Source organism: Corapipo altera, unplaced genomic scaffold (assembly GCF_003945725.1).
Source record: "Corapipo altera isolate COAL_440 unplaced genomic scaffold, ASM394572v1 89, whole genome shotgun sequence".
NCBI classification, from domain to species: domain Eukaryota; kingdom Metazoa; phylum Chordata; class Aves; order Passeriformes; family Pipridae; genus Corapipo; species Corapipo altera.
In genome coordinates this window covers 1,613,642-1,640,305 of record NW_020884968.1, presented here as the reverse complement: position 1 = coordinate 1,640,305, position 26,664 = coordinate 1,613,642, and the positions used below count along the sequence as shown (strand labels likewise).

The window sequence follows — 26,664 nt, the reverse complement described above, 5'->3', positions numbered from 1 at the left end:
ACTTCACCGTTTTATACAGGCACACACACAACAGCCATGGACCTTGCCTTTAATACCCTTAGCACTTTTCCGTCTCTACGTAAAATTTTTTCTTACCATCTTAATCACTTGGAGTGCTCCAGGCAGATGGAAAAGACATTTTAAAGGAGGTTTATGCATGGTGATGAGCTTACTGAAGGGCTGGCCCACAGACCTTGGTACTTTCCATTGCCTTTAGTGGCCATGATATCGACACCAAGGCGTTACATCTGAGCACCAGCCGAGTGGAAGGAGGAAAAAGCTGTGACAGAGCAGCTCTCACATATGCCCTTGTCTTTACTCCTCTGTGAATGCAAATTGTGATAAAGAAACTACATTTCTAAAACCAGATCACGTAATCCTTTATGAAAGTTTTCAAAAAATTAAAGTGCACAAACATAACATCCCCTGCCATGATGCTCTACCTTGCTCGTTCTCACCAGAGGTAAGTCTGGTCATTCAGGTACAAAACAAGTACCAAATACATCCAGAAGGTCACAAAAGATCCATAGCCAAGGTTAAGGTCACTATTTCCCTTATGTGAGGGTCTGTACATGTAGTGCTCCACCTACCCCCCAACACAAGCAGCTAATGTTGTAGTACTCACTGATAATAAAGTGAGCACAAAGGTACCCCTTCATATCCATTCAACTTCTTGTGTTAGGACCATCAAAACAGCCCAAACTATTTAGATACACAGGGTGGACCTCACAGAGTAGCCTCCAAGAGTGGTCTCAAAGTCCAAGCAGTGCCCTGCCCACATAGTGTAGCTAACAGAAAATCCCCGATGCCAGCTCTGTGATACTTACACTGGCATGCCCCAAAAGAAACATCAGGTACACATATACTCACAGCAGCCCCCCAGCCACAGGCCCCCAGCCACCCCATCTACCTTTGTGCTGACAGCCTGCAGCTGGGCAGATGACCAGGATCCCTCCTTACAGGATCCTGATTGCTGTAAGGTCAGGCAGGTTTGTAGGCATCTGGCTCCCACTGGCTACAAACCAGTCACCAGAGGCAATCTGGATGCCAGCTGCAAACTTTGAAGGTGGTTTTGAATCCAGGAACTGTGCTGTGAATGCCGCTTCCATATTTACCAAAGAATAGCATTACCAGGTAAAGTTTTCTTTCCAAAAACATGGAAGTTCCTAACTTCTGCGTGGTTGACTCTAAAAAATCCTGGGCATAACTCCTTGTGGCTATTCCAAAATCTCTGCTTTCACAATTATTCGTTGGCCGTGTTCACACCTTTCTTTGCTTTTGCAAACATTCATGTGTTTAAGTTTTGTTATTGTAAATGCCAGAAAAGCAATTACAATAATGTATACACTCATGGTTCACCTCACCAGAAACCAGAAACTATGCCACCCCAACAAAGTGCAACCAGAAGTCCTAAAGAAAGTACTCTATGTGAAAAACATCACCAGAAATCTGGAGAAAAAAGTCACATTCATAGATGTTTCACAGCCAGAAAAATGGGAATTACTCACTCAGCTATAAAAATCCAGAGATAGGAGCCATTTCCTTCCTCTGGTAAGGATATCTGAAAGCATTTCCACAGAGCAAGCTGTATGTCATGCACACAGAGATAAGACTTCTGCCTGATGCTTGGGGAGAATATGTGCATAGCTACGGGGTTACACATGCTGCTGAAGGTACACATGCAGAAATACTTGCCAACTCCAAAAGTCTCGGAATAGGAGAAAACAAACAAATGCTAGAACAAACAAAGGCCTCTCTTCTCTCCAGAATCCTTTTCAGGAAATGACCACCTTACAAATAAAACACCACAATTACCTGAACTCCCAAAACTGTCTTCTAGAGGTTGAAGAAAGAAAGCAACTAGAACAAGATGGAATCAGGTTGGATCTAGCTTCTCTGCCTACAACTTGTATCCAAAGGCATGTTTTAGGTCATCCAAACTTCCTCAGAAACCAACACACTTTATCAAACATAACTAAAAACTTCTCACCAGTAAAGACTGGCTCTTTCAAACTCAAGGGAGAGATTTTAGATGGTGCTTCAGTTCTCCTCTTCTCTTAGTACACAGGAGTTCAGAAATATCATGGGCAGTAGCACATGATATCCCTTCTTAAAGGCTCCAGAGAATTAATTTCTTTCTTTATTCTACTGATCATCCAATGGTGGTATTTACATAGCTTCAATAAGGTTTCATATAAAACCTGATACCCTAATTTGGAACATAAAAATTCACAAAATATTAAAAAGGGAGTGCTCCATGAAGGCATAATACCTGTCAGGCAAATCTCAACACAGGATCAAGCCTTCAGGGCTTATTCTTAACTGAACACGCAAAACTTTCATCCACGTTGCCTTTGTGTAAAGAATGGGATCAACCTCTACTGCTTCTTTGGAAATTAATGGGAAGGTTGTATCTCAAACACTATGGATAGTTTTCTCCCACTGCCTGTATTTGAGACGATTATGTCTTCTTGCTCTGTCATGTCTCTGTTCCCGACAGCTTCTCCAACCTACTTCTTCTTTATACTCGTCTGGGCTTCTGGGAACTGCACTGCTCCTAACTAGCTTGCAATATACTGCTGCAAGCCCTTTATTAGAGGCACACATGGCCCCTGTTATGATGAAAAATGCTTCTTTTTAAGTGCGCACGTATACTGCTCTATCATCACTCGGTGATAGAGCCCACAAATCTTCAGCTTTGCCCTTATTATGAAATAAAAGAGAGGGGAAAAAATACATTCTCCACCAGTCATGAAAGGAAAACGGTGGGAACTGGATTCAAGAACAATGTACCCACAAATGGATCTTTACAAAAGAACATCACAAGGCTTTCTGAGCTTTCTTTTGTTTGCTTGGGGTTTTTAAAATGCTTTTGTTCTTGTTATTTCCGGGATGTATTTTAAAAGATCATGGCTGTGATTCAATTCTCAGGTCCTGAAATTAGTAAAAATTCTCTTTTGGATGAGAAACATTTTCACAGAACGCAGGTCAGACAAATGGCTGCTGTTTCACACAGTCAATAAATACCACACTAGGAAAGGGATTTCTGATACATTGTATATCCTAATTATTCAGCTGTACAAATTAGTTACTGCTACAAATGCTTTAGAATTCAAAATCACTCCTCTCTTCCCAACACCTCATTTACTAACACTGCCTTTAATCTCTCTCCTCTGAACTGCCCTGTTCTCAGCCAACAACTTCTTTAAATCCATCCCCCTGCTCCTTCTGCCTTCCCTGAGAGGACCACCAAGCCCAGAGGCAACACTTTTAGTTTTTTTCTTTGCAATTTGGACGCCCTACCGAGTCAATCCTGCACTTCACAATCACTTTAGGGGAGAGGATAGGACAGACAATACCTTTTCTTACTACCTACCGGTAGACAGTCAGGTAACTAAAGGAGTTGTTCCCTTTAACGGAGGATAGCAGTAAACCATGGCCAGCAGCTTTGCATCCTATTTACCAGCTTCCAGCTTCCAGGCTTGTGACAACAAACTGGAACCAATCAGATCTGGGACCTGCTCCTCTAGAGGCCCAAGTCTAGACTTTAACACTTCGACTTGCAGTTAACCTACAGTTATCTCAAGGGCAACTGAGGCACATTTATTCTTATAATTCTATAGGTCTTGTTTTGGTGTCACGTCAGTATTTTCTTCTGACTCTATGCCCAGGCTGCAATGAGTCTGGAAGTAAAGGAGCTCTAGCCTGAAGTGAGAGGGAGCTTCAAATCACACATGTAAGAGCACATGGATTTGCTGGTCATTGCATGTGGCAGAGCATACTGCCAAGTCACAAAATGCAAGCAGAAGCACGAAAAATGGCTCATCTGCCTTACTTCTATCCCTTACTTTGATGCTTATATCCACCCTGAACTTGTCTCTGATGGATGTTCTGCCTCTGATGGTAGCAGGACCATGATTCGAACGGTTGACTCAGGCTCTACCTTATAAAATAATAAAAAAACCCCTGATTTTTAAGCTACCTATTCCTCAACAACAGAAGAACCCAAAGGAGCCCTAAAATGTGTTAAACCAAACACATTCAAGCTTCACACAACATCTTCTTTCACTGTAGTACTAAGGGCTGGCCAAGAGAGGTACAATGTGGGAGCCATAACAACCTTTCCCCATTTCAGTCTCTCTCCTGCAAGCTTAGCCCTGTGGCACAAGCGAGCAATTCCCCTATGGATGTTCCTTTACCCATTCACACCAGGAGTGCTACTCACGTGGCCGTGCTGATCCAGCTCGTTGTTGGTGAGTTTCACTTTTTCAAAGGACACCATCTGCTTCAGCAGTTGCTCTCCTGTGAATGGGGAGTCAGGGTGCACATACAACCTAAAAAACACAGGGAGAAGGTCTGCTCATAAAAAATCCCGCCTCTTGGTTTGTTCTTGGGCATCACCTCCATATGAAATTAAAAAGCACATATCATCTTGCTTTTGGGATATGCAGTAGTTTCACGGACACAGATTTCCCGACAGCTTAGGGTAATACAAATTGCTGCGAGAACAAGACACCATCTCCCCCAAATTAATTAATGCCTGAAAAACAGCTAATAATGAAAGACAGTAAAGCAGATGACTTATTTAGTTCACTGGAACCTGATGAAGAATCTTGTGTCTGAGTGCTAGACTGCTCCCTAACCATACCTATTATTTTATCCAGTTATCTAAAATGGAGACATTCCCTGTTGTGTCTTTTCCCAAAAGAAAAATTGATCATGTCTTTCCCCACAGCTGTACTAACAAGCACTTAAAATAACAATGACTACAGAACCAAGAGAAAAAACATAGTGTCATTACAGAGATAATGGGGGAATGTAGATAAAAATGCATTTTTCTTTATTTGTAACGTTAAGCTGTGATAATGATTTTAACCTGCACTCGATCACACGTTCGCTGTGGTGACATCTGTTTATAAGAAGTTGAAGGCTGCAGTCCAGCACAGTGGTCTGACATGAAAAATTAATTGCAACTCTGTAATTAACAATCCACCACTTGGGAAATTAAGCAGAAGAAAAGGAAACAAGAAGACATGTAGGTACAATGATATATACGTTATGACTAGACTAATTACAAGTGCCAGGCTATTTAAAAACAATGATTTTATAGGAATAATATATTGCTGAAAATTTTTAACTCAAATGTTCTTTTGTAATAGTGAATTAAGAGCTGGACTAGACCTTCAGCTAGTGCAAACCAGCCCTGTTCTGCTTCTGTCTGCATTAGTTATCACTCCCCGAGGCCTGACTCTCATTTTGGGTGATATCTTTGGCCACACGAATGGATTTCTTCCATTAGGTGGGTGGGACACACTGAGATGTGAGGTTAGAAAGATAAACATTTGTTCTCGTTGTTGGGCTATGATTTTAGAATGGAAAAACCACTAAACGATTGGGTGTAACTCCCCAATAGGCTACACTGATCCCTAGTCAAGGAATGACCATACTAAAGACGCTAGGGAGCACAGCTCTTTTGCTCTAAGACGATGGAGATTTGATCCTGCACTCTCCATTTTTGCTGGCAGAATCCCCAAGTCACAATGAAACCAAAGTTTTACAGGCACAGCTCACTTCAGATGTGCAGAACGTTTTCCTTACATTGATCTGAAGCACAGCTTGGCTGCTCTAGCTACATTCATGAACGGGATGCTAGGCCTGTTGCAATAAAATATTCCTAGCATGTAGGTGTCCTCACTGTTATTGACTCTGCTGATTGCACTGCAAGGCTCATAAAAAATGATGATGTATCAGAAAACCTAAGACCTGGAACCCTGTTATGTCAAAAGAATTCTAGCTTTCATGAAAATTAATTTTACCTTCCTCTAAAAAGCTGTGACAATCTCAATCTTTAGAGTCCTGAATTAGAGAAGGCAAAAAAGAGTCACAAAAATGTCCTCCAATGTTTCAGCCAGCCTTGTGACATTTCTCTTTGGAGCCTGACTCCTAATTTTGAATGTCTGGATAACTAATAACATTTATTGTGATCACAGAATGTCAGGCTCAGCAAGATTTGGCTAATTGGGACCAAAAAGTCAAAGTATTTCAAATATGTGCGGGGGAATGAGTAAAGACTTTCATGTGTCGAAAAGCTGAGCACAATTGTTTTACATCATCAGTGGTTAATGCTTAGCACTGCTTTAAAACTACCAATTGCCTGTACACTAGCAGAGTGCCAACAGGGAAATCACTGAAGGATGGCACCATAATATCAGTTACAGAAGTGTAATAACAGACCTAATTTTAATTTACCCATTTCCTGCACACCATTGATTCCAGTGCAACACGGGGCTCTATTTGGTGAGCTACACCTATTTCACACACTTCTCCTACAGCCCAGGCTTGTACCCCTCAGAGAAGAGGGTTGACATATTGCTTTCTGAAGCCAAAGTTGTCGGCAAGACCATGAGCAAATGGGTTAAAGAGATAAATATGCACATTCCAGTGCAGCACACAAGGCTTCCCCAGAAGCTTGTGTGGGCTCAGCTGCCTAAGGCCAGCCAGATGTGAGGGCCTACTTGCTTTGACTCACAAAGGATTTAGGAGCCATATTTGGGTATGAATTTGCTCCACAGTATGTGATGTTTCATGATATGTGCAAGGTTTAGGTACTGCTTCTTTCTTGCATATTTTGTGATGTGATACCACACTCCCTCTATTTAGTTTACCAGTCGGTCTGGTCTCACAAGCTCCATGCATGCTACTTTTATTTACCATAGGGTCTCAAAGAATTCGAAAAATATAATACCTTTTAAAGGCTTCCTACCTAGAATTCTCTGTGTGTAAACACTATAATTTCATTAAACAAATTACTGTAGACAAATATAGTTAAAAAAAAGTGACAAACTTTTGAGTAAAGAAAGGAGGTGATAAAGGAAGATCAAACAAAAGTACATGCTGAAACTTATTAAACTAATGTTTCACACAGTCTTAGCAAAGTGGAAGACAAACATAAAATATCACATAGTAACTGTATCCCCAGATAGCACTTTAGAAGATTTCCAAAAGTGTCTCTGAAAAGTATTTTTATTTAAGTGCTCGTTGCAACATAAACTTGTCTTCAACATTGACAGCAGGAAGACAAGGATAAAACTGGTCTTAATAGAAAGTTCCCTGAAGGGCTTATCTTTCAAACAGAATCACAGAATACTTGTTAATTTGAAAAAAAAAAAAACAACAACAAAACAAACAAAAAAAAACCCAAACAAAAAACAAAACCAAAAACAAATACAAAAAACACGAAACCCCCCAAAACAACACAAAACTGTCTTAGTGTTGAAAGTTATTTTTATAATGGAAAGAGCAAACCACCTAAGGGGTTCAATCCTGCAAATTCTTACACCCATGCACAATGTAACTTCTGAATAATTCCCCTGTTGTCATCGTGCCTGTGCAGATGCAGGCAGTGATGTGTGTGGGGAGTAAGCACCTTGTTACCAGTGCCCAGACGCTAAGCACACATACGCCCCTTGCTGACACTCCTCATTAAGGGTTCCTGTTACTGGAGCAGGACTAAACTCGTTTCAAGATGGGAGGAGTACTACTTTTAATCTGTTCAAGCAAGACTGAGGACTCCCACCTCAAAAGATGCATTAAGACTGTAGAAGAAGCACTAGTAATGCAAACATTGGCACACTGAACCTCTTGACATCCTTTTTCTCACCAAAGAGAAACATAGAAAGGACAAAGTGCATAAATGTGTATTTAAGTACTGTTCATACAAAGAAAAAGTGATCTAAGCCTGTGGTATGATCAATAGTCTTTTTGGCTAAGCATCGTGAAAATGAAAGAGGAAAGGTGAACATTTATACATAGAGGCAAAGTATCCTGAAAATGGAACAGCACAGATACACATTTGCACATCGGGGTACTGATCCACTGAGGACCCTAAAGAGCTACCACAGTACAATGATAATAACTATGAAACTTCAAGAAGGTTTGACCCCAACTATGAAACTTCAAGAAAGTTTGACCCCAGCTTTAAAACACTCAACAGGGCAGTTGCTAATTATTACAAGGATCAGTTTCCTGTCTTATGTTCTTGTATTTCCTTATTGAACTAGACTGTGCCAGATAAAGTGCAAATTAGCATCTATTTAAAGGTATCCCAAAAGGGGCATGAACACAGAAAAAAGAAGGGGACAACCCTGCCTTAAAACTATTTCTGTCCTTCTGTTATTTCTTCTTTTCATGCTCACTCCTTTGGAGAAGGATCCATGTTTTTTCTTTGGGTTTTGATCAGTGCCCATTACAATACGTCAAATGAAGCCCTCGGACGTTAACCACATTGCAAAAAGGAGTTTTTGGCCATGAAAACAAAGCCGACATAACTCCTAGGTTGCTGTCTTTAATCACAGCTTCTCTGGTTGTGCTTTTTGTTTGTTTACTTCCCTGAGCAGCCTTCCAGAGATCACCAGTCACCAAGATTTCAGTTCAACTATTTATATAAGGAAATTGTGCAGTATTTCATGCCTATACTCACACTAACTAAAAAAAATTTGTTTCCATTTCTTGTGTTTCACTTCTAATTTCTACCTCTGTAATAGGTGAGTTCTTAACCCCAGGCTAAGCCACCTGGAGCAGATCTGTATCCCTGTGCAGAGCCCTTCACGAAAAGTTTCTTTGAAGCCAGAGAGGCATCCCCACTATTTTCATATCTCCGGCTCTGACTCAGCAAAGCCGTTCGACATGTGCTGCAGTCTTACTGGACTTGGGGACTTAAGTACGTACTGAAGTGCTGGGCTGAATACAATGAAGTGTGGGTCTCCGCTGAAGTGCCCTCCCATTGTACAGCCTAGTGCTGCAGCCTCAGTTGCCCAGTGATGAAAGGAATCAGCCATTAATTACATTAGTTGAATGATTTTAGAAATTGAATTTCTACAGCATTTCTTTCTTTATAGAAAAAGGAATTTATTTTAGAGAATTTATTTGATTTTTTTTCCTGATGTCTCAGAATATGTCATGATTTCTTAAGCAAAAAAGAAATATCTGTGCTGTAGAACCGATCTGTATTTTACCTGCTGTCTATGAGATGACTAAAAGCAAGAATAGAATTCTTGGTTAGCAAACGCTGGATAAGTTAGAGGAATAATATAATTTCAAGCATAAACAGCACTGAACTGTAATGTAGTATTTCCACTTTGGCTTGGCTAGTGGTGCTTGGATTGGTTTAAATTATGGGGTCAAATACTGGGGGGGGAGGGGGGAGGGTGAGCCAAGAGACAAATAATTTTTTTTTCAAGCGTTCTTATCTCAATAAAGGTAAACTTCATTAAAAAAATTAAAAAAACCCCAGCATTTGTATAAAAGAACCCTTAAACAAATTCTGTTCTCAAACTAACTCAGTATAAATCAAACCTCAAGCAGAGGTTTGACGCCAGATTCTACATCACAGAAAATTAACCAGTTTTGCAACCAACTGTTGAGCATTGACTCAAGATCTCAGAGCACTGTTTGCAAACAGCATGGAAAAATCAATAGGAAGTATTTCTTGAAGGAAGAAAAAAAAGAAAAGTAAAGAAAAATAAAAGATCAGAAGTAAAATCTACAAACCTTGCAGGGAGAGGAGGGTCAGCTTTTCCGGCCACTAACCAGGAAGACCTGTGGTAGGCATATCTATATCTTTTATTGTCCACAGGAACTATATCCATTAACACAATATACTTGGCCTCAGGATCCACTCCCGAGAAGGAAACCCTGATCGTTGGAAACATTCTCCTGAAATAAAGGTAAATCAGAAAATAAATATGCGGATAGAGAACAGAAATAAGAGAGCTTCTGAAAAGCTGCTACAAGTAAGAATTATATTTAAACCACCTGTAAAAACTAAAAGCATCTGTTGGTTCTGTTTAAGCATGATGGAAGTTAAATCTTGCATCTCGCCAATGGGCAGAGAAAAAGCAGCTTGAAATCCAAATGATATTTGGAAAACAAAAAGGAAAAAAAAGGTAAAAAATAAAAAGTAAAGGAGAAATATACTGTTTGCCTGCTAGTTAAAAGTTCACAGTGATTTCAGAAAATAGTTGTACCTAAGGTACATACATCTTTAGAAAGTTTTTTTTTTTTTTAATTTTTATGGCATCCATACTACTGTTAGGGAAATATTGCAGAAATTATTTCCGTTATTATTCTCACATATTTTGGATAAGTGTTCTTCTAAGCCTGCTCACGATATTTTTGAGCGGAATTTTCAAAACTAAACTTTCTTTTCGGTACTTAAGTTTTGACAAAACACAATTTAAAAGTGTAAGGTTTTGTTGTAGACAGAAATAAAGTTAAATACCTTTGAACAATTTGAAATGTTGAACTTCAAATTGCAGGGGGTTTACCTACTTTTTTTTTAATATTATTAAAAAAAAAAATGCCGATAGATCTCACCACTTAGGGAAAAAAATGCCGTCAGGGAACTACATTAATAAAAAGTAACTTGGGCGATTACATCTGGCTTCTCCGGACTCCGTTTAACTGACTCAAATACAAAAGCTTTACTGACGAAACGGCATAGTTTGAGATTACGAGAAGGCGTGGGATTCTTTTGCGCGTTTTTGCAACCGAGTGAAAAGAACAAACCAAGTCAAGCTCTGACCGAATTACTTCCCCACGTCCTCGCGTTTCCCTTGGTCTGTAACAACCCAGCCCCGCAAAAATCACTGCGGTGTTTTTGTTACAGACCGAATTAAAAGGGAAGCAACATTTCTACCCATCCACTGGGACCCCTCGGATGGATTCCATCCGCCGCGCTGCCGCCCCGGGCCGCCTCTCCCTCTGCCCCAGCGGGGTTCCGTGCACCGCACCGCGCAGCGCCGGGCCGGGCCCGCCGAGGAGCTGCGGCAAATAAGGGGCTTCACCCTCCTCCTCCTCTCCCCTTAGCCCAGCCTTGCTGCTCTCCCGCTACAAAACCCGCGGGAGTTCTGTTATTTTGCCTTATTTCCCCCTGACCAAAGCCAGGGGGAAAGCTGCCCGGAGAAAAAACCCGAGGCTGCCCTGCCTTACCTCCCGGATTTGGTGATGATCATCTCGGTACCCAGTTCGTGAAACTTGTCCCAGAGCTCTTTGGTCTCCAGGCTGCAGGAGATTTTGGCCATCTCCTCGCTGGGGATGATGGGGGTGGTGGGTATGAGGGGCTCGGTGCACAGGGACGAAGGGCTGCTGCTAAAATCCCCGTGAGGGTCCAGGCTGGATAAATCGCTCAAAGGCTGGGCGCAAGAGGATTTCTCAACGAATTGTTCTGCAGAGTTGGGGGGGTGGGGGGGGGAAGAAAAAAAAAAGAGAGAGTCTAGGGGGCATTCAGCCAGGACGGGGCGACCGCCGAGACAAGCTATTTAAATATGTATGTATATATATATATATACATAAAAGGACATTTGTCGTTCATCTGCCCTCGTTCTGCCCCAGCACACTCGCAGACCCGCGCTTGTTCTTTAGGCGTCAGCTCATCATTTTGAGAGCAGCGGTGGTGATTTTTTGAGATGAGCTCCAGGAAGAGCATGGAACGGCGCCGCTCTCCAGAGGCTCACTGGGAGAGATGCCGGGGGGCAGCGGGGGGCAGCGCGACCCCGGCCGCGTCGCCGCCCGGCTGTGACCCTCTCTGCGGGGCGCGGAGGGGGCAGAGCAGGCCCTGCGCGCTGCCCCCCTGCTAACCCAGGCGTTCCATGGAAAGGTCACTAATTCTCATTAAAACGGGAGCTTTGGGCGCCGAGGGGCTGTTGAGGACCGGGGCCACGCTGGGGTAGCGCTGAGGCTGCTCCTAGATTGCGCCGCTGGCAGAGCGCGCAACTCAGAAGCGCAGGCTCCGCACTTCCTCCGCGGGGGAAGCGAACCCTTAATACTAATTCAACGGCGAGCGCGGGCTCACCCTCCCGGAAAACCAGGTCTGCCTTGCCTCCCAGCCGTTTTGCTGACGCTGAACAAGTTCCTTTGGAGAAATAGGCTCCGGGGGAGCTGCGTGCGGCCGCGCAACCTACGTGGGTGCAGTAGCTGCTGCTGACTCTGCCCTCCCGCCGCGGCTGGTCCCGCCGGCGCTGCCGCCCACCCCTGCAAGTCCCGGGAAGTTTCTAAGGGCTTCAGCAGCTCCGCTTGGAGTTTCCCCTGTAGACCAGGCCGGGAGGGACCAGGGCTGAGCGGGTTCTGCCTCGGCCCCATGCTGCGGCACGGGATGCGGCGACGGATCCGCCGCCCGGCGCCGAGGAACGGGTGGTGCACGAACGCACCCTACCCCTCCAGGGAAAGGTTTTACCCTAATCTCCACTTAATAAAAGTCGAGTTACAGGCAGCCGTTTCCCTTCGATTAAAAGCTGAATGGCGTGTGGGATGGAGTTAAAAATTTTTGAAAAGTTAAATTATACACGCGTTTTCAGGAAAAAGGAAAAAACAAACAAACAAACAAATCCCCACTAGCACTAACACTACGTTTAACACAAACTGTTGTAAACATACCGAATGGGAATATTACAACGTTCCCGGCCTACATTAGCACCTAGACTAAAAAAATAAAGTTCACAATGAATCCCTGGACTATGTGAAATCTTCTGAGACAGTTGATTAGATGGAGCAGACGCTGAGGGAGCTGCCTTTTCTAAATTCTTTTAAGGTTGAATGTAATCCTGTTCATTGGCGCCCTGAGAGCTTAACACATTTTTTGTAGTTTTCTGCGAACTCCTGGATACATGCAAGGACGACAGACCTCAGAAACTCGGTGGGGAGGAGGGTGGGAGATGAGGGGAAGACGTTAATGTTTTTTAAAAACTTTCAGGATTCTGAATGGAGGCAACCGAATAGAAGCGAAATCGCTTACCCAAAAATCGCAAGCAATACTACAAAAATCCTTCCGGTCTATGAAGAGTAAAACAGCCTATATGAGCCTACATCGTGGAGCTGTGGAGCAAACGGATTTCCAGGTCTACGCACAAGTTTTATACCCCTTGTAAGCCTAGGTACGATAACGGAGAGTCTTCTCATTTGACTTCAAAAACAGAGAGGATTTGCAATAAATATTTAAGAGATTCATTTCATATCAGCAAAGAGAAATAAAACTACCTTAGGGTGTGAGATTATTCTACAAATGGTGAAGCTGGATAAACAAGTGGAATAGCTGAAGCTGGAGGAATTTAGGAAACTGTTTATGCCATAAACAGCCTCGCCTGAAAACGACCGTGGGTGATGAAGACACTCAACTGATTTAGGTGGCGTGGCTTTCCCCTCTGCAGGGGAAGCCTTCGGGCTGGGGGAACACGCCGCTGCCCGACCCCGGCTACCGGAGCGCGGAGAAGGGTGAGTCAGGGAGGCCAGCGGGCTCCGCCAGGGACAGACGGACAGAGGGGAGTTTCGCACCTCACGGACGCCCGGCGGTCACCCTCGTCCCCACTCACCCAGAGGCTTGATAGTGCTCTCGGGGGACTCCTTGTCCTTGGAGCTGCCGCTCGACATGAGGGCGGCGATGGAGAAGGCGTTGGCTCGGGAGGAGAGCTGCGGCTTGGGGGGCGGCGTGTACTCCATGGCCACTCTGCGGAGAAGCGGCGCGGCTCGGTGCGGCGCTGCCCGGACGGGGCGGGCGTGAATACCGACCGAGAGTGGTGGAGCCGGGATACCGGGAAGCGCTCTGCTCCCGGCGCCGAGCGCTCCCCCGCCTTAACGTGGGGCCGCGGAGATCCTATCGGCCAGCGGCCAATCGGCGCCGGGACACGTCAAGGGCCCCGGCCCGGCCCGGCCCGGCCGCGGGGGAGGGGGCGGAGGCGGGCAGCGGGAGGAGGAGGGACGGGCGGGATGGGAGGGGACGGCTCTGCCAGCCTGTGGGGTGGGCAGGGGGCGGCCAGCCCTCGGGACGGTTCCCCGCTGCCGCTCCCCCTTCGCGCAGCCCAGCCCCGCTCCCCTCCGGGGCCCCGGCTGCGGTTCGGGGTGCTCTCTCTGCTCCTCGAAGCCCTGGGGGCGGGAACGGGGGGGGGCAGGCCGCACGACCGGGGATGCTCCCGAGAAGGTCCCTAGGCTATTCGCTTTGCTGAGGCAAGAATCAGCGGAGAAGCCGTTGAAAGGATGGAAAGAAATTGTGGATTTTTTCTGGTGCGTGCGTGTGAGTGTCAATTTTCTATTTTGAATTCAAATATTAAAAGACCACAACTTTCAAAGCAGCCGTTTTCGTCGTTGTGTGCCTTCTGCTGGGACAGAATGTTCCTTAAGGCTGATCGTGCACTTGGTTTTCCTGCAAAAGATCCCAAATATTATCATCCCGGTCAGACGTACTCTCCCCCACCGACTTCAGGTGAGACCCTTGCTGCGTTCTCTTCCCAGCCAAACCAGTGCGTGGGCCGCTGATCGCACAGTTTTCTTCAAGTCCGTTTCATCGGCTTCACCAAACTAGATGGTATTGATCAAGCACATAAAACAGAGAGAAAGTCGGGTCGGGCTGATAGTGCCAACGAGCAGATTATTTCAAGGCAATGATTTAAGCAAATTGCTCACCAATACTCTTATACACATATAATGTAAGCATACTCCCATAAATAAATTAAAAAAAACCCCAAACAAATAAAACAAAACCCGGGGCATTTAATTAAATTCCTTTAAATGAAAATATGACTGAAAATGTTTGCTCGCTAAAACGACTCACAAGAGGACATGCAACTTTGTCACTGAAGTTCCACCTTTTTAAGCCTAGAACAGAATCCAAGCGTTTTTATCATGCAGGCTTGTGCCGAGAGCCATGACATACCTGGTCAGGTATAGTCTGCGCCACTCCTATTCCTGCTGTATTTAATTAATCAATGTGGAGAAATAATTACTCGGGTCGCCCTTCAGAACCAGTGAAGTGGGGAAGATGAAGTGGGGAAGACGAAATAGTGCTTTATTGCTTTGAGGTCAGAGAGAACCAACTGCAGGTTTGCCCTTTTATTACCTGAATTTGCTAATAGATAGGGTATCTACCACAAACGGGATGTGAAGATTTAGAAGCGCCTGAAGCGTTTGGCAGAGGATTTCGACGTGGCCCACCGTGGTCTGGGGTCCCGGTCTTGCCTCAGGTATAAGCGGGGGAAGAGGGGAGAAAAGGGAGAGCCCGGCCGGCCCCGGGGTCGGAGACCCGGGAGAGCCAGATCGCGAAGCATCGCCTCTTGACACAGCGAAACCGAGACTAACGGTTCTGTCGACATCAACCCGAAGAAAACAAACGAACAAAAAGGCCCCCAAATGCTTTACCGCTTTATCCCAAGGGACATCCCTCCAATTACGGACCCGATTTCCTTGCGGGACAGCCCCGCTCCTCGCGTGCGAGGGGCCGTGGGACAGGGATCCCGAGGGTTCCGGTCCTGCGCTCCTTTGGCCCTGTCTGAAAAGCAGGGTCCGGCCTGGTACAAATAGCCAGGGAAATCATTGTCTTCATCGTTTCTGTGGTGGTGGCAGGGATGCCTTTGATTTCCTACCTACTTTATGCGCCTCACAAATAAGGATAATTAAAAAAAAAAATAAAATAAAAAAGCTCTCTCCTTATTTCCGTCCCACAGCAGCCAGGTCGCAACATACCTCTCCCTAGGAGAGGCTGCCCCTGGCCCTTTGGGGCTAAGGGGAGGGGGCGGCGAGTGGCGGTGGATATTTCGGTCCATATGGAAAGTACCGGCTCAGCCCCCGCAGCTGCGGCAGCCCGGGACCCTTTCCTGCTCTGCCTCGTCGCGGGATTTCCAGCCCTGTGGAGCGGCTGGTTCCTACCTTTATCCGCGAGAGAAGGACTCGGCCGCGGGGCGGGGAAGCGCTGCGCGGTGAGCGGGGCAGGGAGGGTCGGGCGAGGAGGGGAGCAGAGCGGCGGGAGAGGGAGAAACCGAGGCCGCGGCACGGCCGTGGACCTGGGACGGGGCTGGCGGTTGCCTCCGGGCAGGGGCTTGCCCCCCAGGAGAGAGACCGGACGTGGGGCTTGAGGGTCCCTTCTCCTACCTCGGAGATGAAAAACTCGGGGATGAAAGAAACTAGGAGCTTCGTTTTATTTTATTTTATTTTAAACGGGTCCGTCCACTCGGGATGGCTTTTCTTTTGCTTGGGTAAGCCATGCAATGTTTCGCTCTATCCCACGAGAATCTATATTTTTTTAGTTTTTCTCCCGCCCCGCCTCCGATAAGGAAATGAGCCTTGTCTAGACGTCCAGAGCACCCCCTCCTTCCCCGTGGGCAGAGAATGGGGCTCAGCTCTGGCCGCCTAATCCTCGCTACGGCTCCCTCCCCCACCAGATCTGAATTGGAGAGACACGGGGATCAGGGTACCCGAGTGGGAAGGGGGTGAGAGTCTGACTCCCCTGAGCTGCTTTGCCGTCCCTGCCCATGGCCCTCTCCCGGAACGGTAGGGGCTTCCAGAGACGAGGGCGTAGCTGAGAAACCCATCCCTACTCCAGTGCTCTTGGTCCCTCTCTGCTTTCCCAACCAAGTGGACGTATTCAATAACGTCCGCGCGCTCTTCCCGAGGGATGAGGACCGGAGCAGCTAGTCCCTGCCACAGCCGGGCACAGACCGGCTGTCACCGCTATACCGACCCCCTCCCGAGAGCAGAGTTACCAACCCTGCTGCACCCCAACAAGGCGGTTGTCTCGTTTAAATCCGTTTCAATTAAATCTTTCGTTATTGTTTATCCGTACATAAAGAACGCGCAACCTACACCACAGTTTGTTTTCAGTCTAGCAAATCCATGTGTTTGTCGCTAGTGTCAGCCTGCTGTGGCAGAGCCATTTCATTAGGCTTCATTATCCTTTCGAAGTACCTCTTTTCCCATCTTCCTTTGCCTAAAAAACTCCTTACTCTCTTGTGCACCGGCAAAGAAAGCGTGCGGGTAATTGCTGCACACCTCGTCGCGCTCGTTTGATTCCCAGTTTTAATCAGGATTAGGTCTCAGTTTCGCCGTCAGGTTTCACACAGGGAGCTTGCAGCCCCCCTCCAAAACGTCCCTCTGATCCCTGAAAAGCCAAGGAGAAAACGCGATCCCTTGAAAACCATGAGCACCGCTTCTTCCCGGCCCTTTCCTCATCTAGCCAAAATCACGATGGGAATGAGACACGAGAGACAGAAACCCGCAGGAATCCACTGGGAAGCCTGTCGAGCCAGAGGGATGGTTTCAGGTGCACCTTCTAACAAGGGCTCCGACCCTGAGCGTTTCTGCGCGGCCGCTCAGGCCCGGTGGCGGGTGAGGTGTGTGGAGAGGGGCACAGATCGGGCACGGAGCCGCGCTCAGATTTTAGCAAGTCTTTCTCGCAGTGATGGGGGGGGGGGGATTTCCTCTTTTTTATTTTATTTTTTTTATTTCTCTCGCAAAAGCCCCCACACCACACGCTTCACGCCGCAGAGACAAACCTGTAGGCAGTCCCGCTGCGGCACCTGTGGGGCTGTGCCCCTAAAAGGGGCCCGGCACCGAGCCGACCTGACACCCACTCTCTCCCGGCTACCTCTTGGGATAACTTGGCATTTGCATCTCATCCCTTCTCCTCTGTTACTTCTCCATCTCCCATCCGGATCCGTCGTCTGTGCAGAGGGCGAGGGCCACTCTTCCATTTAATTAGGAGCCTACAGGTGCGGTGTGGCCGCTGCCGAGACCCTCACTGCCGCCATCCCGCCCCGACCGATGCTGGCCCGGTGTCGACCGGAGTCTGTGTCTGACCCTCTCTCCCGCAGCACCTCTGCAAGGTAACCTACGGCACTGCTTTGGGCTTGAAGGCACTTCTGCCTCGGGAGAGGACGAGTTAAAATCTTTTGGTTTTTCTTATTTTTACCCCTTGTAGACGAAAACATCTTGTCCTGTGTAAAGAATGGTGTTTATTCGCTCGGGCATGGTCTCAAGCACTCCCGTTCGTGCCTTGCGAGCGCATCGCTGCTCCACAGAGCGACGGCTACAGCGCTCCTCGGCTACAGCTCTGGCTCCTCTGTAACCTCACGGGGTTACGAGCCCTGCTTTCAGGACCTTTTTTCTCCTCCTCTGCACATAATTATATTGCTCTCTCCGTTGGATTCCTCCTCTCTTTACACTCCCCCATTTCGCAGCAGCCCCCTTTCCCAGCGCTCTTGCTGCGGCGGGGACGTCGCCCCCCTTGTCGCCGCTTCACATTCTCCCCTTCACGAAAATAGCTGCACCAGCAAGGCAGAAGCCCAGGTACCCGAGATCCGATTTCACAACAAAAACGTCTCAATGTCACCTACAGTGAAAAGGTGGCTTATTGGAGCAAAATGCGAGGCATTTAAACCCATTAGGCATCTCTCGGATGCAAATCCAATGGTGGAAAGAGAAAGGCTCTATTAAGACCCGAAGGCTGACAATTAGATTATAGCCCAATTGCCAGCGGATAATGTGCTAAAAGCTTTCCCACTTAGTGTAACTCCTCGCTGAAAATTATTCACACTTTGCAGGCTGCCTCGCTCGAGAACGGGAAGCGTCTTTGTCCGCGGAGGGCGCGAACAGCCGGGCATAGCTCGACACCGACACACCGACACACGGACAGATGCACACGCAGGAGGTCTCGCAGCCAGGAGGATCATTAAACACGTCTCTTCTGATCCAGAGTCACATAGCAGATCTGTTTCTGGTGCAAGCTTACGAGCACACGCACACTCGCTACCAAGGCGCCAGTATAGGTGCAACCATAAGTGTACATGCACCTATTCCAACGTGCCATACTATGTATAGCGTGGTTTGGGTTGAAAAGGACCTAAAAGATCATCTAATTCACATGGACACATGGGCACATCAGCTGGACACGATCAGACTTTAACGCCGCTTCATGTGCAGAAAATACACTATTTTCCATATTAACCTAAAGTTTATGCTTGATGAAAGCGATGACACTTTTATTAAAAATAAATATCCGAATTTGAGTACTCCACAGATTATTTTTTTCCGGTTTAAAATCGTCACTAAAAACTGATGAAATTTTCACTAGGTACTCCTAACGCTCTGCAGCTAAAATTTGAAGCGCCACCAAGCAGCGCATGACTTCGGACGTGACCGTTTAATTTCGACATCGCAAAATCTTTGTCATGGAAGGAGGGGGTTTGCAGCCGCCTGCCCCGGGGGACAATGGGGGATGGGAGCTTCCTTCCCTCCGGGGGGGCACACTCTTGCACCCCAGGGAAGACGATTCTCACGGTGGCCGGCCAGCATCACGTCCTGACCCAGAGGAGTCTGCCTTGGACCGGAGCGGGGTGAAGGGCAAGGCTCTCCATGGCGAGGTGGGGTAGGCAGGGACAGCAGGGCCTTCCTGACTCCATTCAGTGAGGGAACCTCTGCTACCTTTCATATCTCTCGTACCAAAAATCATGAGCCTTTTTTTTTTTTTAAGGTATTTATATATATAATTAACACACAAGTTTGTCTTACTCAGCTTTCCCAGCATCATTTAATTGAAAACTAAAGCAAAATGAGTCATCCCTCCAGCACCCACGACAGCCAAGACATATGCAATGCACCCCAGGCTTGCAGTGACCAAGAACCCTCTTTGGATTTTTAAGTTTAAATCAATAGTTAGAAGTGTTACAAAAAGCCACGTCTTTAACGTTTTTGTTCAACCATTTTATGCTCAGTTTCAAACAAAAATCCTTAAGAGCCCTTCCACATGTTTTGCAGAGTTAGAGGAGATATGCGTTAACCGGCAGAACTAAGCAGAAAGCCTGGCGTGTTGGAGGGATGGATAGGTTCAGAAAAGCTTCTTTACAGATCTTAAAAAAGAATACAGAATTTTCTGTCCAGCTACTTCATTGAAGGGAACAAAATTTAAGTGACTTGCCAAAGGATCTGTTTGACAGGTTTCTTTACGTATAAAGAATTTTTAATTTATTTACTCACACACTATTTCAGAACACTGCAAAATTTTATAAATCATAAAATGTGACTTTCTTACTTAGCAGATTAGGGAATATTATTCAACATAAAAAAATGTGTGTGTGTACACATGTCTATACACATAGATCTGCAGTACCATACATTTAAACTTGCCTGGTGGTGCTTTTCTTAGTTGCCTTCCATGAAACAATACAAGCAACCCACAATCTGGCACAGTGCAAGATTTACTGTAAGCTGAAACCACTGCTTTGGACCAAAATTTTAGTGGGAAACAAGACTTCTGTATTTCAGTGCTCATTTTAAAGATGTAAAAATTTATGTCGGTGATATGGAAGCAGTTTGTGAGAGCATCTGAAAAATCTCTTCTAGTTTATGACTTCTGAAGTCTCACTGGAGTTAACATGTCCTGACAGACATATGTATGTCTGTCTATTTATCTGTCCTAGAGATAGGACTGAGCTTCTTGACTTTCAACTTGATGATGGAAGTCAAAATGCAGTTCTTCACAGACTGCAAGATCATTATGGCTCCCTCTCCTTTGATCAGGTACAGTGATCCACCTGAAATTTTGGGCTTGCAGCTTCCAGGAGAGCTGTCCCTCCCATTGTTTATTGGTTGAAGCAAATGTCTGGCTACTGCGTGATGTGATTGTGCAGTGGGACTACCTGGAAAATGTACTTAAGCTCCTGAAACAATATAAATGTCTTCTTTTTTTTCTTGTATCTGTGACAGATATTTTAAGTGAACCTGTTTTATTTTCATTTTCTTTCAGGTGTCCTTGACTTTTTCCATATTTCATATTTAATTTTCTCTAAAAATAATAAATCAGCACTTCTGAGCTTTATTGAGCAACTGGAATTTAAATAGGTAATTTGTTTGCCGTTTAAAATTTTTTTGAAAATTTTCTATTTAAAATATAGTAAGAAAAAATAAATTGCCAACTAAAAGTACTTAGAACAATTTCAGTTAATAAAAAAAGTCTCAAGGAACGTATTTTGGTTAAAAAAAATTATCAGACTTTACACAGCACTCAAGATGATCACATGCACATTATGAGAAAGGGCAAATTTTTCCCTCGACTTTTGCAGGCCTCAGATTGGTAGGAGAATTTCAGAGTTGCCTGGAAAGACGATATGAAAATAGGAACAGCGGGAAGTGCTGGGAAAGATAGAAACCTCAAGAACTAAGAAAATCATTTTCTGGCAAATGTTAAAACTTTTTTTTTTCTTTTAAATACAGGAGTCTGGTTTTGGGTCTCTAGTTCGAGATGTCTTGGGTGTTACTTACTTCATCTAGATTTATAGTTCCTTGACACTTCTTTTGTTGTGTCCAAAGTTTTGTCCCAAAATATCCAAAGCTAAGAACCTAAAATTAGAGACTGCCTTTGAAACTGCTGACCTCTGCATATTTTCCCTCTGTGAACATACACAGTAGAATACGCCCAAAGACAACGAATGAAGACAACGAGTTTTGCTTTGAGGGGCAGTGGTAGAAAGCATCAAAAAAGGCTATCAGCCGTTTTCCAAATACATCAGTAGTGGTGCTTTTCCATTTTTTTCTCAGTGATGTACCTACATTTTGTGTCCATCTCTCCTAGTAGATGTAAAAAAAAATGGTCGTAAAAAAAAATAAAAAAGAGAAAATAAAAAGTTACAAAACCAGGAGGAATAAGGTGAACACAGAACAAAGAAGATTTCATTTTTCACCTAGTGAGCTTGGAAAGTGAGAAGTGTTGTGATTTACAACTCTCCCAGATCATGCAGAGCAGCTTGTAACAGAGCATGTGATATGGTCTGGGAGCACCACTGCTGTCACCAAAGTACTGCTCTAGCAGCCTTCTGCTGCCTGAAACCTTATAGCCATGATCAGGGAAACCAGGTGTAAAAGATAGGGCCATGCTGCTGGCCCATCAGGCTCTACAAATGGGGCCTACCAGATATTTCTGGCTTGTTTCCACACTGTAAGGATAGAGGGAGATGCAGGCATTCCCACACCATGGCATGGTGAAAGGCCTTGCTTTTGCTTATTTTAACAGTATAGGGAATAGGATTGGGGGTGTTCCGGCATAAAAAGGATTTATTTTTTTTTAAAGCCTGCAGTTTTGAAACCATTTAGGATTAGGGCTTGAAAAACATCTTTCAGTACCCATAACATACCACTGATTTATCTGGCAACAGCTAAGCTCACAGAAGGAAACTAAGCTTATTTGAAATAATGTGGTCATAAATAACACTGGGGGAAAACTGTTCACAAGTTTGTGTAATTCCCAGCATACACTTTGCTGGAAGGCTGACACTGAAAAGGTTTTCATTTCAGCAGCATGAAGACAACCTTACGAGGTAAGCACTTCCTGCTCTGCCCGCATGGGTTTGCAGGAGAGGCCAGCTTGCTTCCATTATTTATATCAAAGCGAGGAAACCAATCAACCTGGAATTTGCACCATAAAACACGGCTACAAGCTAAGTAGGTTGCCATCAGCTTTCAGGCAATCAGAGATGAAATTCTGGCTCCTTTAAAGTTAACATTTCATTTCACATGGAGACCTTGAACCAATAATTCTGTTCAATTTTACCAGGGATTTTTAGGCTGGTTTTACGGCTTAACTTGTTGTTGATCATAGTAAGGTATTCATGGTTGATATCAAAGCCTTTAGCAATAATGATGGTGGTAATGAAAATACAAACCAATGAGGCTTCTAGGTGACATAGAAACAAACATTGCCCTATGAGAGACATAAGATTATAATGATTTATATTTAATATTAATGAGTGTGTAGTATTTGCTAGCGAAGAACATTTATGATCTTGCAGTGCTCAAATTTTCTAGTTTAAAATATAGCTAAATGAGAGTAAATAACATGTTAGCCTCAAGCATTCTTGCAGGATAAAAAGTTGGGCTTGTTTTTTTGAGACACATTTGAATTCCAGTTTGCTCTTTTGGCCCAACATTAGGATGGTAAATGGGGAGCTTTTTAAAGAATCATGGAATCATTTAGGTTGGTAAAGGCCTCCAAGATCATTGAGTCCAACATTTGCCTGATCACCACCTTGTCAACTAAACTAAGAGCAACATCCAATCTTCTTGAACACTTTCAGGGATGGTGACTCCACTATTTCCCCAGGCAGTCCATTCCAATGTTTGACAATCCTTCCCACGAAGAAATTCTTCCTGGTGTCCAACCTAAACCTCCCCTGGTACAGCTTGAGACTGTCCTCTTGTCCTGTCACTAGTTTCCTAGGAGAAGAAACTGATCCTCACCTTGCTACAGCCTCTTTTCAGGTAGTTGTAGAGAGCGATAAGGTGCCCCTGAGTCTCCTCTTCTCCTCATATGACTTAACTCTCTAGGCTCTTCACCAGTTTTGTTGCCCTTCTCCGGACAGGCTCCAGCATCTCAATGTCTTTCTTGTGGTGAGGGGCCCAGAACTAAACACTGTGCTTGAGGTCCGGCTTCACCAGTGCTAAGTAGACGGACAATCCCTTCTCTGGTCCTGATTGTCACACTGCTTTTGATGCAGGCCAGGATAACTGGGCACACTGCTGGCTCATATTCAGTGGGCTGCTGAGCAGCACCCCATATCCTTTTCCACTGGTATGCTTTCCAGCCACTCTGTCCCCAGCAGCACTGTTTGGGGTTGTTGTGAACCAAGGGCAGGACCCAGCACTTTGCTCTTTGCTTTATTGAGCCTCACCCCATTGGCCTCACCCACTGATCAAGCCTGTCCATATTTCTCTTCAGAACCTTCCTACCCTCCAGCAGATCAACACTCCTGCCTAACTTAGTGTCATCCATGAACTTGCTGAAGTCGCGCTTGATCCCCTCGTCCAGATCATTAACAAAGATATTAAACAGGACTGTTCCCAACACTGAGCTTTGGGAACCCCACTAATGACTACCAGGCAGAAGAGATTTCTCTTACCATCAGCTGAGGAAGACAGCTCCCATACCACCCCTCCATTCACCACTTCCCTCTCCTGCCTACGATACTGCAAGGGCTTCAGAGCAGGATTTGGCCTTTTTGTATGTCCATAGTTATCTAACATAGCGAATCCCGCCACAACGCAGATGATGATTATTAGCCAGGGCAGCCCTGTGTACACTACTAGTTGATTAGCTTGCTTGTCTTCACCCCTAACCACTGCTGAGGTCTGAGCTTATAGCAAACTTACTTTACTTCCATGATAGTCTCTTAAATTTAGGGTTAAACATTTACTCTTTTTCTCTTTAAGAGATCTTTCTTTGATGAAGGAATTGATAAAAGTCAGCCTGAAGTCAGAAGCTTTAATTCCAACTATATGTGGAATTCAAAGTAAAAATAAAAATCTTTGTCAAATAAAAAATCTCTTTCATTAACTGAAACATTTTTCCAATAATGAAAATTATTATTTGAACCAGGTTAAAATAATATATTTCAAGTAAAAACCATATTTTACATTGTCACTTTTTGGCAAATTAAGGATTTGATCAAGGTCTTGCACCAGTTGAAATGAGTGGATTCTCTTTAAAAGTCCATGGCATGGATCCTTTTCACATACCTAAACCTATGTTCCTCTTTCTGTTACAGTAACTCTTGAACAAGTGTGGAGTACAGAACCTTGTCATACATCTTTCAATTTCAAAGACAGCTGCCGAAGTACTGTACAAGAAATAATGTTTTAATATTTTTTTCTTTCTAGCACCAGGAATGCTATGAGTGCCAGTGCCAAGACAAACCTTGTCTCTCAGGTTTGAAACACTTGGATGTAAGTGATTGTGTGTGAAGTGATATTGACATTTATATAGTGTACAAAATACTAAAACTATTAAATGTTATTAGCATGGATAGCCTAAAAATTCTCAGAATAAATGAGAATTGAAAAAAACATTCCCTTTAGCTTTTTTAAATAAATTATATTGATTTGCTAAGTGGATAGTAAAACCAGGGCTGGCACCATAAAAGAAAGATAACAGTGTACAGTAGGCTGTGGCAGAGGTGAGAGGGGGAAAGATCGAACAGAATTTAGTCAGTACTTTAAAACAGGTGTTTTATATCAAAAAGGGAAAACCAAGGTTAATTCTGGCAAAATAAACAGACATATCTGACACTTGATGTTGGAAAGAAAACTAAGACCAAAGGTTAGAGAGAGAGAAAATTTAGTACTAAGGCCCCAGAGTGGAAATACTTGCTAGGAAAAAAGAGTGGCTTAAACATGGCTAACCTTTCACAGCTGTAATGACAGCTTTGCACCTCAGGCGATTCCTCCATCCTTCCTTGGCAATGCCATGTTTTCTCTTGATCAGTACAATGTGATAACTAAAACACAAGATCAGAATGTGCTGGTCATAGACTACAGCCCAGAATTACAACTGCTCTTCATTCCTGCTTTGCTTTACCCAAAACCAAGCACAAGGATACCAATGTGCTGCAGAAAAGGCTTTGTAGTCTGCTGGTGAAAATCACCATATAGAAAGATGGTGTTAGTACAGCTTGTAAAACAGGGCATTTAGAAAGGCAGTTTGATTTGTAGACTCTGCCTGAGCTTTCACAAAGAAGAAGATTCTGTTCTTAAAGTTGATGTTACTACCCACAAACAGCTGATGACACTATCATATTCAACTGGGGCAGATTTCAGAGAGGTTTTTAATTTTTTGTTAGCAAAACAACCGATACTTGAACCCTTTATTTTCTCAGTTCAGTTTCAAAGGTTTGCATGCCTTTTGCACTGATGTGTTCCTAGGGATTGAGAAGAGCACTTCTGTGTTTAACATGCACTCATGTTTTCAACAAAGGAAAGACTGTATGAAATCTGTCACTTAATATTTGCAACCTTCATGGTATCCTTTTCTTCAGTTTGACAGGGGAGATTATGCCCACAAATAAACATTCCCAATAGTATATTTGGGCTCTTACCACTTGGCATCTGTCAAACAACTTGCCATCAGCTTTCTAAAATTGACAGTTTCAGTAGATTTCTGCTAAATGTTGAAAAATAGTTTTGCTGACCTCTTCTCTATTGAAGATTCAGACACCAGCTGAGGCAGCTGTCCAGTCTGCAGTATGATATAAGAGAAGAGGAATTAACCCAACAGCAATTGAATTTGGAAATGTCTTTATAGAAACTACCGACTGCTGCAGAAAAAGGAGTATTACTTAGTTCTGCTGTCACTAAAATGGATGACATCTGCTAATCTACAGTGACTGATCCCTCTCTAATGTGTGACCTGAGCACTGCAGGACTGAATGGGTACAAACTAGTCATAAGCACAAAACAATGGTTGCCATCACTTTGCTGGTCTTCTCCACTAAAAAATTAGTATATACAGTTTTGAATAACATATTAACCTTGATATTTCTTGTCTATTACTAGACTGTGCTCTTTAGCCTGAAAATTTGTCTCTGTTATGTTTTCCATGGTGGTGATGGTGGAATTACAGGAGCAGCATGCACTTGTGCCACCAACAGTGATGTAGATGGTAACAATGGCGGGGGTGGAGATGCAGCCACTGAACAGAGAGTGGGATTTCTATATGTATCCATGTCACTTACCCAGTTTTTCTTCTGTTTAGAAACATTCTTAAAGCTGCATAACGCTGAAGTCTGGAGAACCAACTGTTACAGGAACAAGAGGGCTTTCACGGAAAATCAAAAAGCATAAAGAACCAACTTTTGAATGTATTTGAAGCACTAAGCGAGAGCTGCATGGGCTACAGAGGTAGAGAAGGGAGATTGTACATTCAGAGAAAGAGAGGAAGAACCTTTTTGAAAACCATCTTTTCTCTTTCTTGTCTTTTTTTTCAACAAAAGAATTTTCAGTTTATTCACACACTGCCTAAGTCATCTGAATGCTGTCTCATGTGACCACTGTCAGCCTACAGTCCTTGACATCTATAACTCACTT

At 44.5% G+C, this 26,664-nt stretch overlaps 1 protein-coding gene across 1 annotated transcript in view; it reads right to left on the bottom strand.

The window, feature by feature from the left end:
• The window catches only part of TBX20 (T-box 20), a 34,148-nt gene extending 20,657 nt beyond the window's left edge, over positions 1 to 13,491 (bottom strand). The window contains exons 1-4 of the mRNA XM_027665035.1: positions 13,365 to 13,491; positions 10,990 to 11,224; positions 9,550 to 9,714; positions 4,226 to 4,334 (exon numbers count right to left, since the gene is read on the bottom strand). Coding sequence (XP_027520836.1) covers positions 4,226 to 4,334; positions 9,550 to 9,714; positions 10,990 to 11,224; positions 13,365 to 13,491 — 636 coding nt within the window. The remainder of the gene's footprint in view (positions 1 to 4,225; positions 4,335 to 9,549; positions 9,715 to 10,989; positions 11,225 to 13,364) is intronic.
• Between the last annotated feature and the right edge of the window lie 13,173 nt (positions 13,492 to 26,664).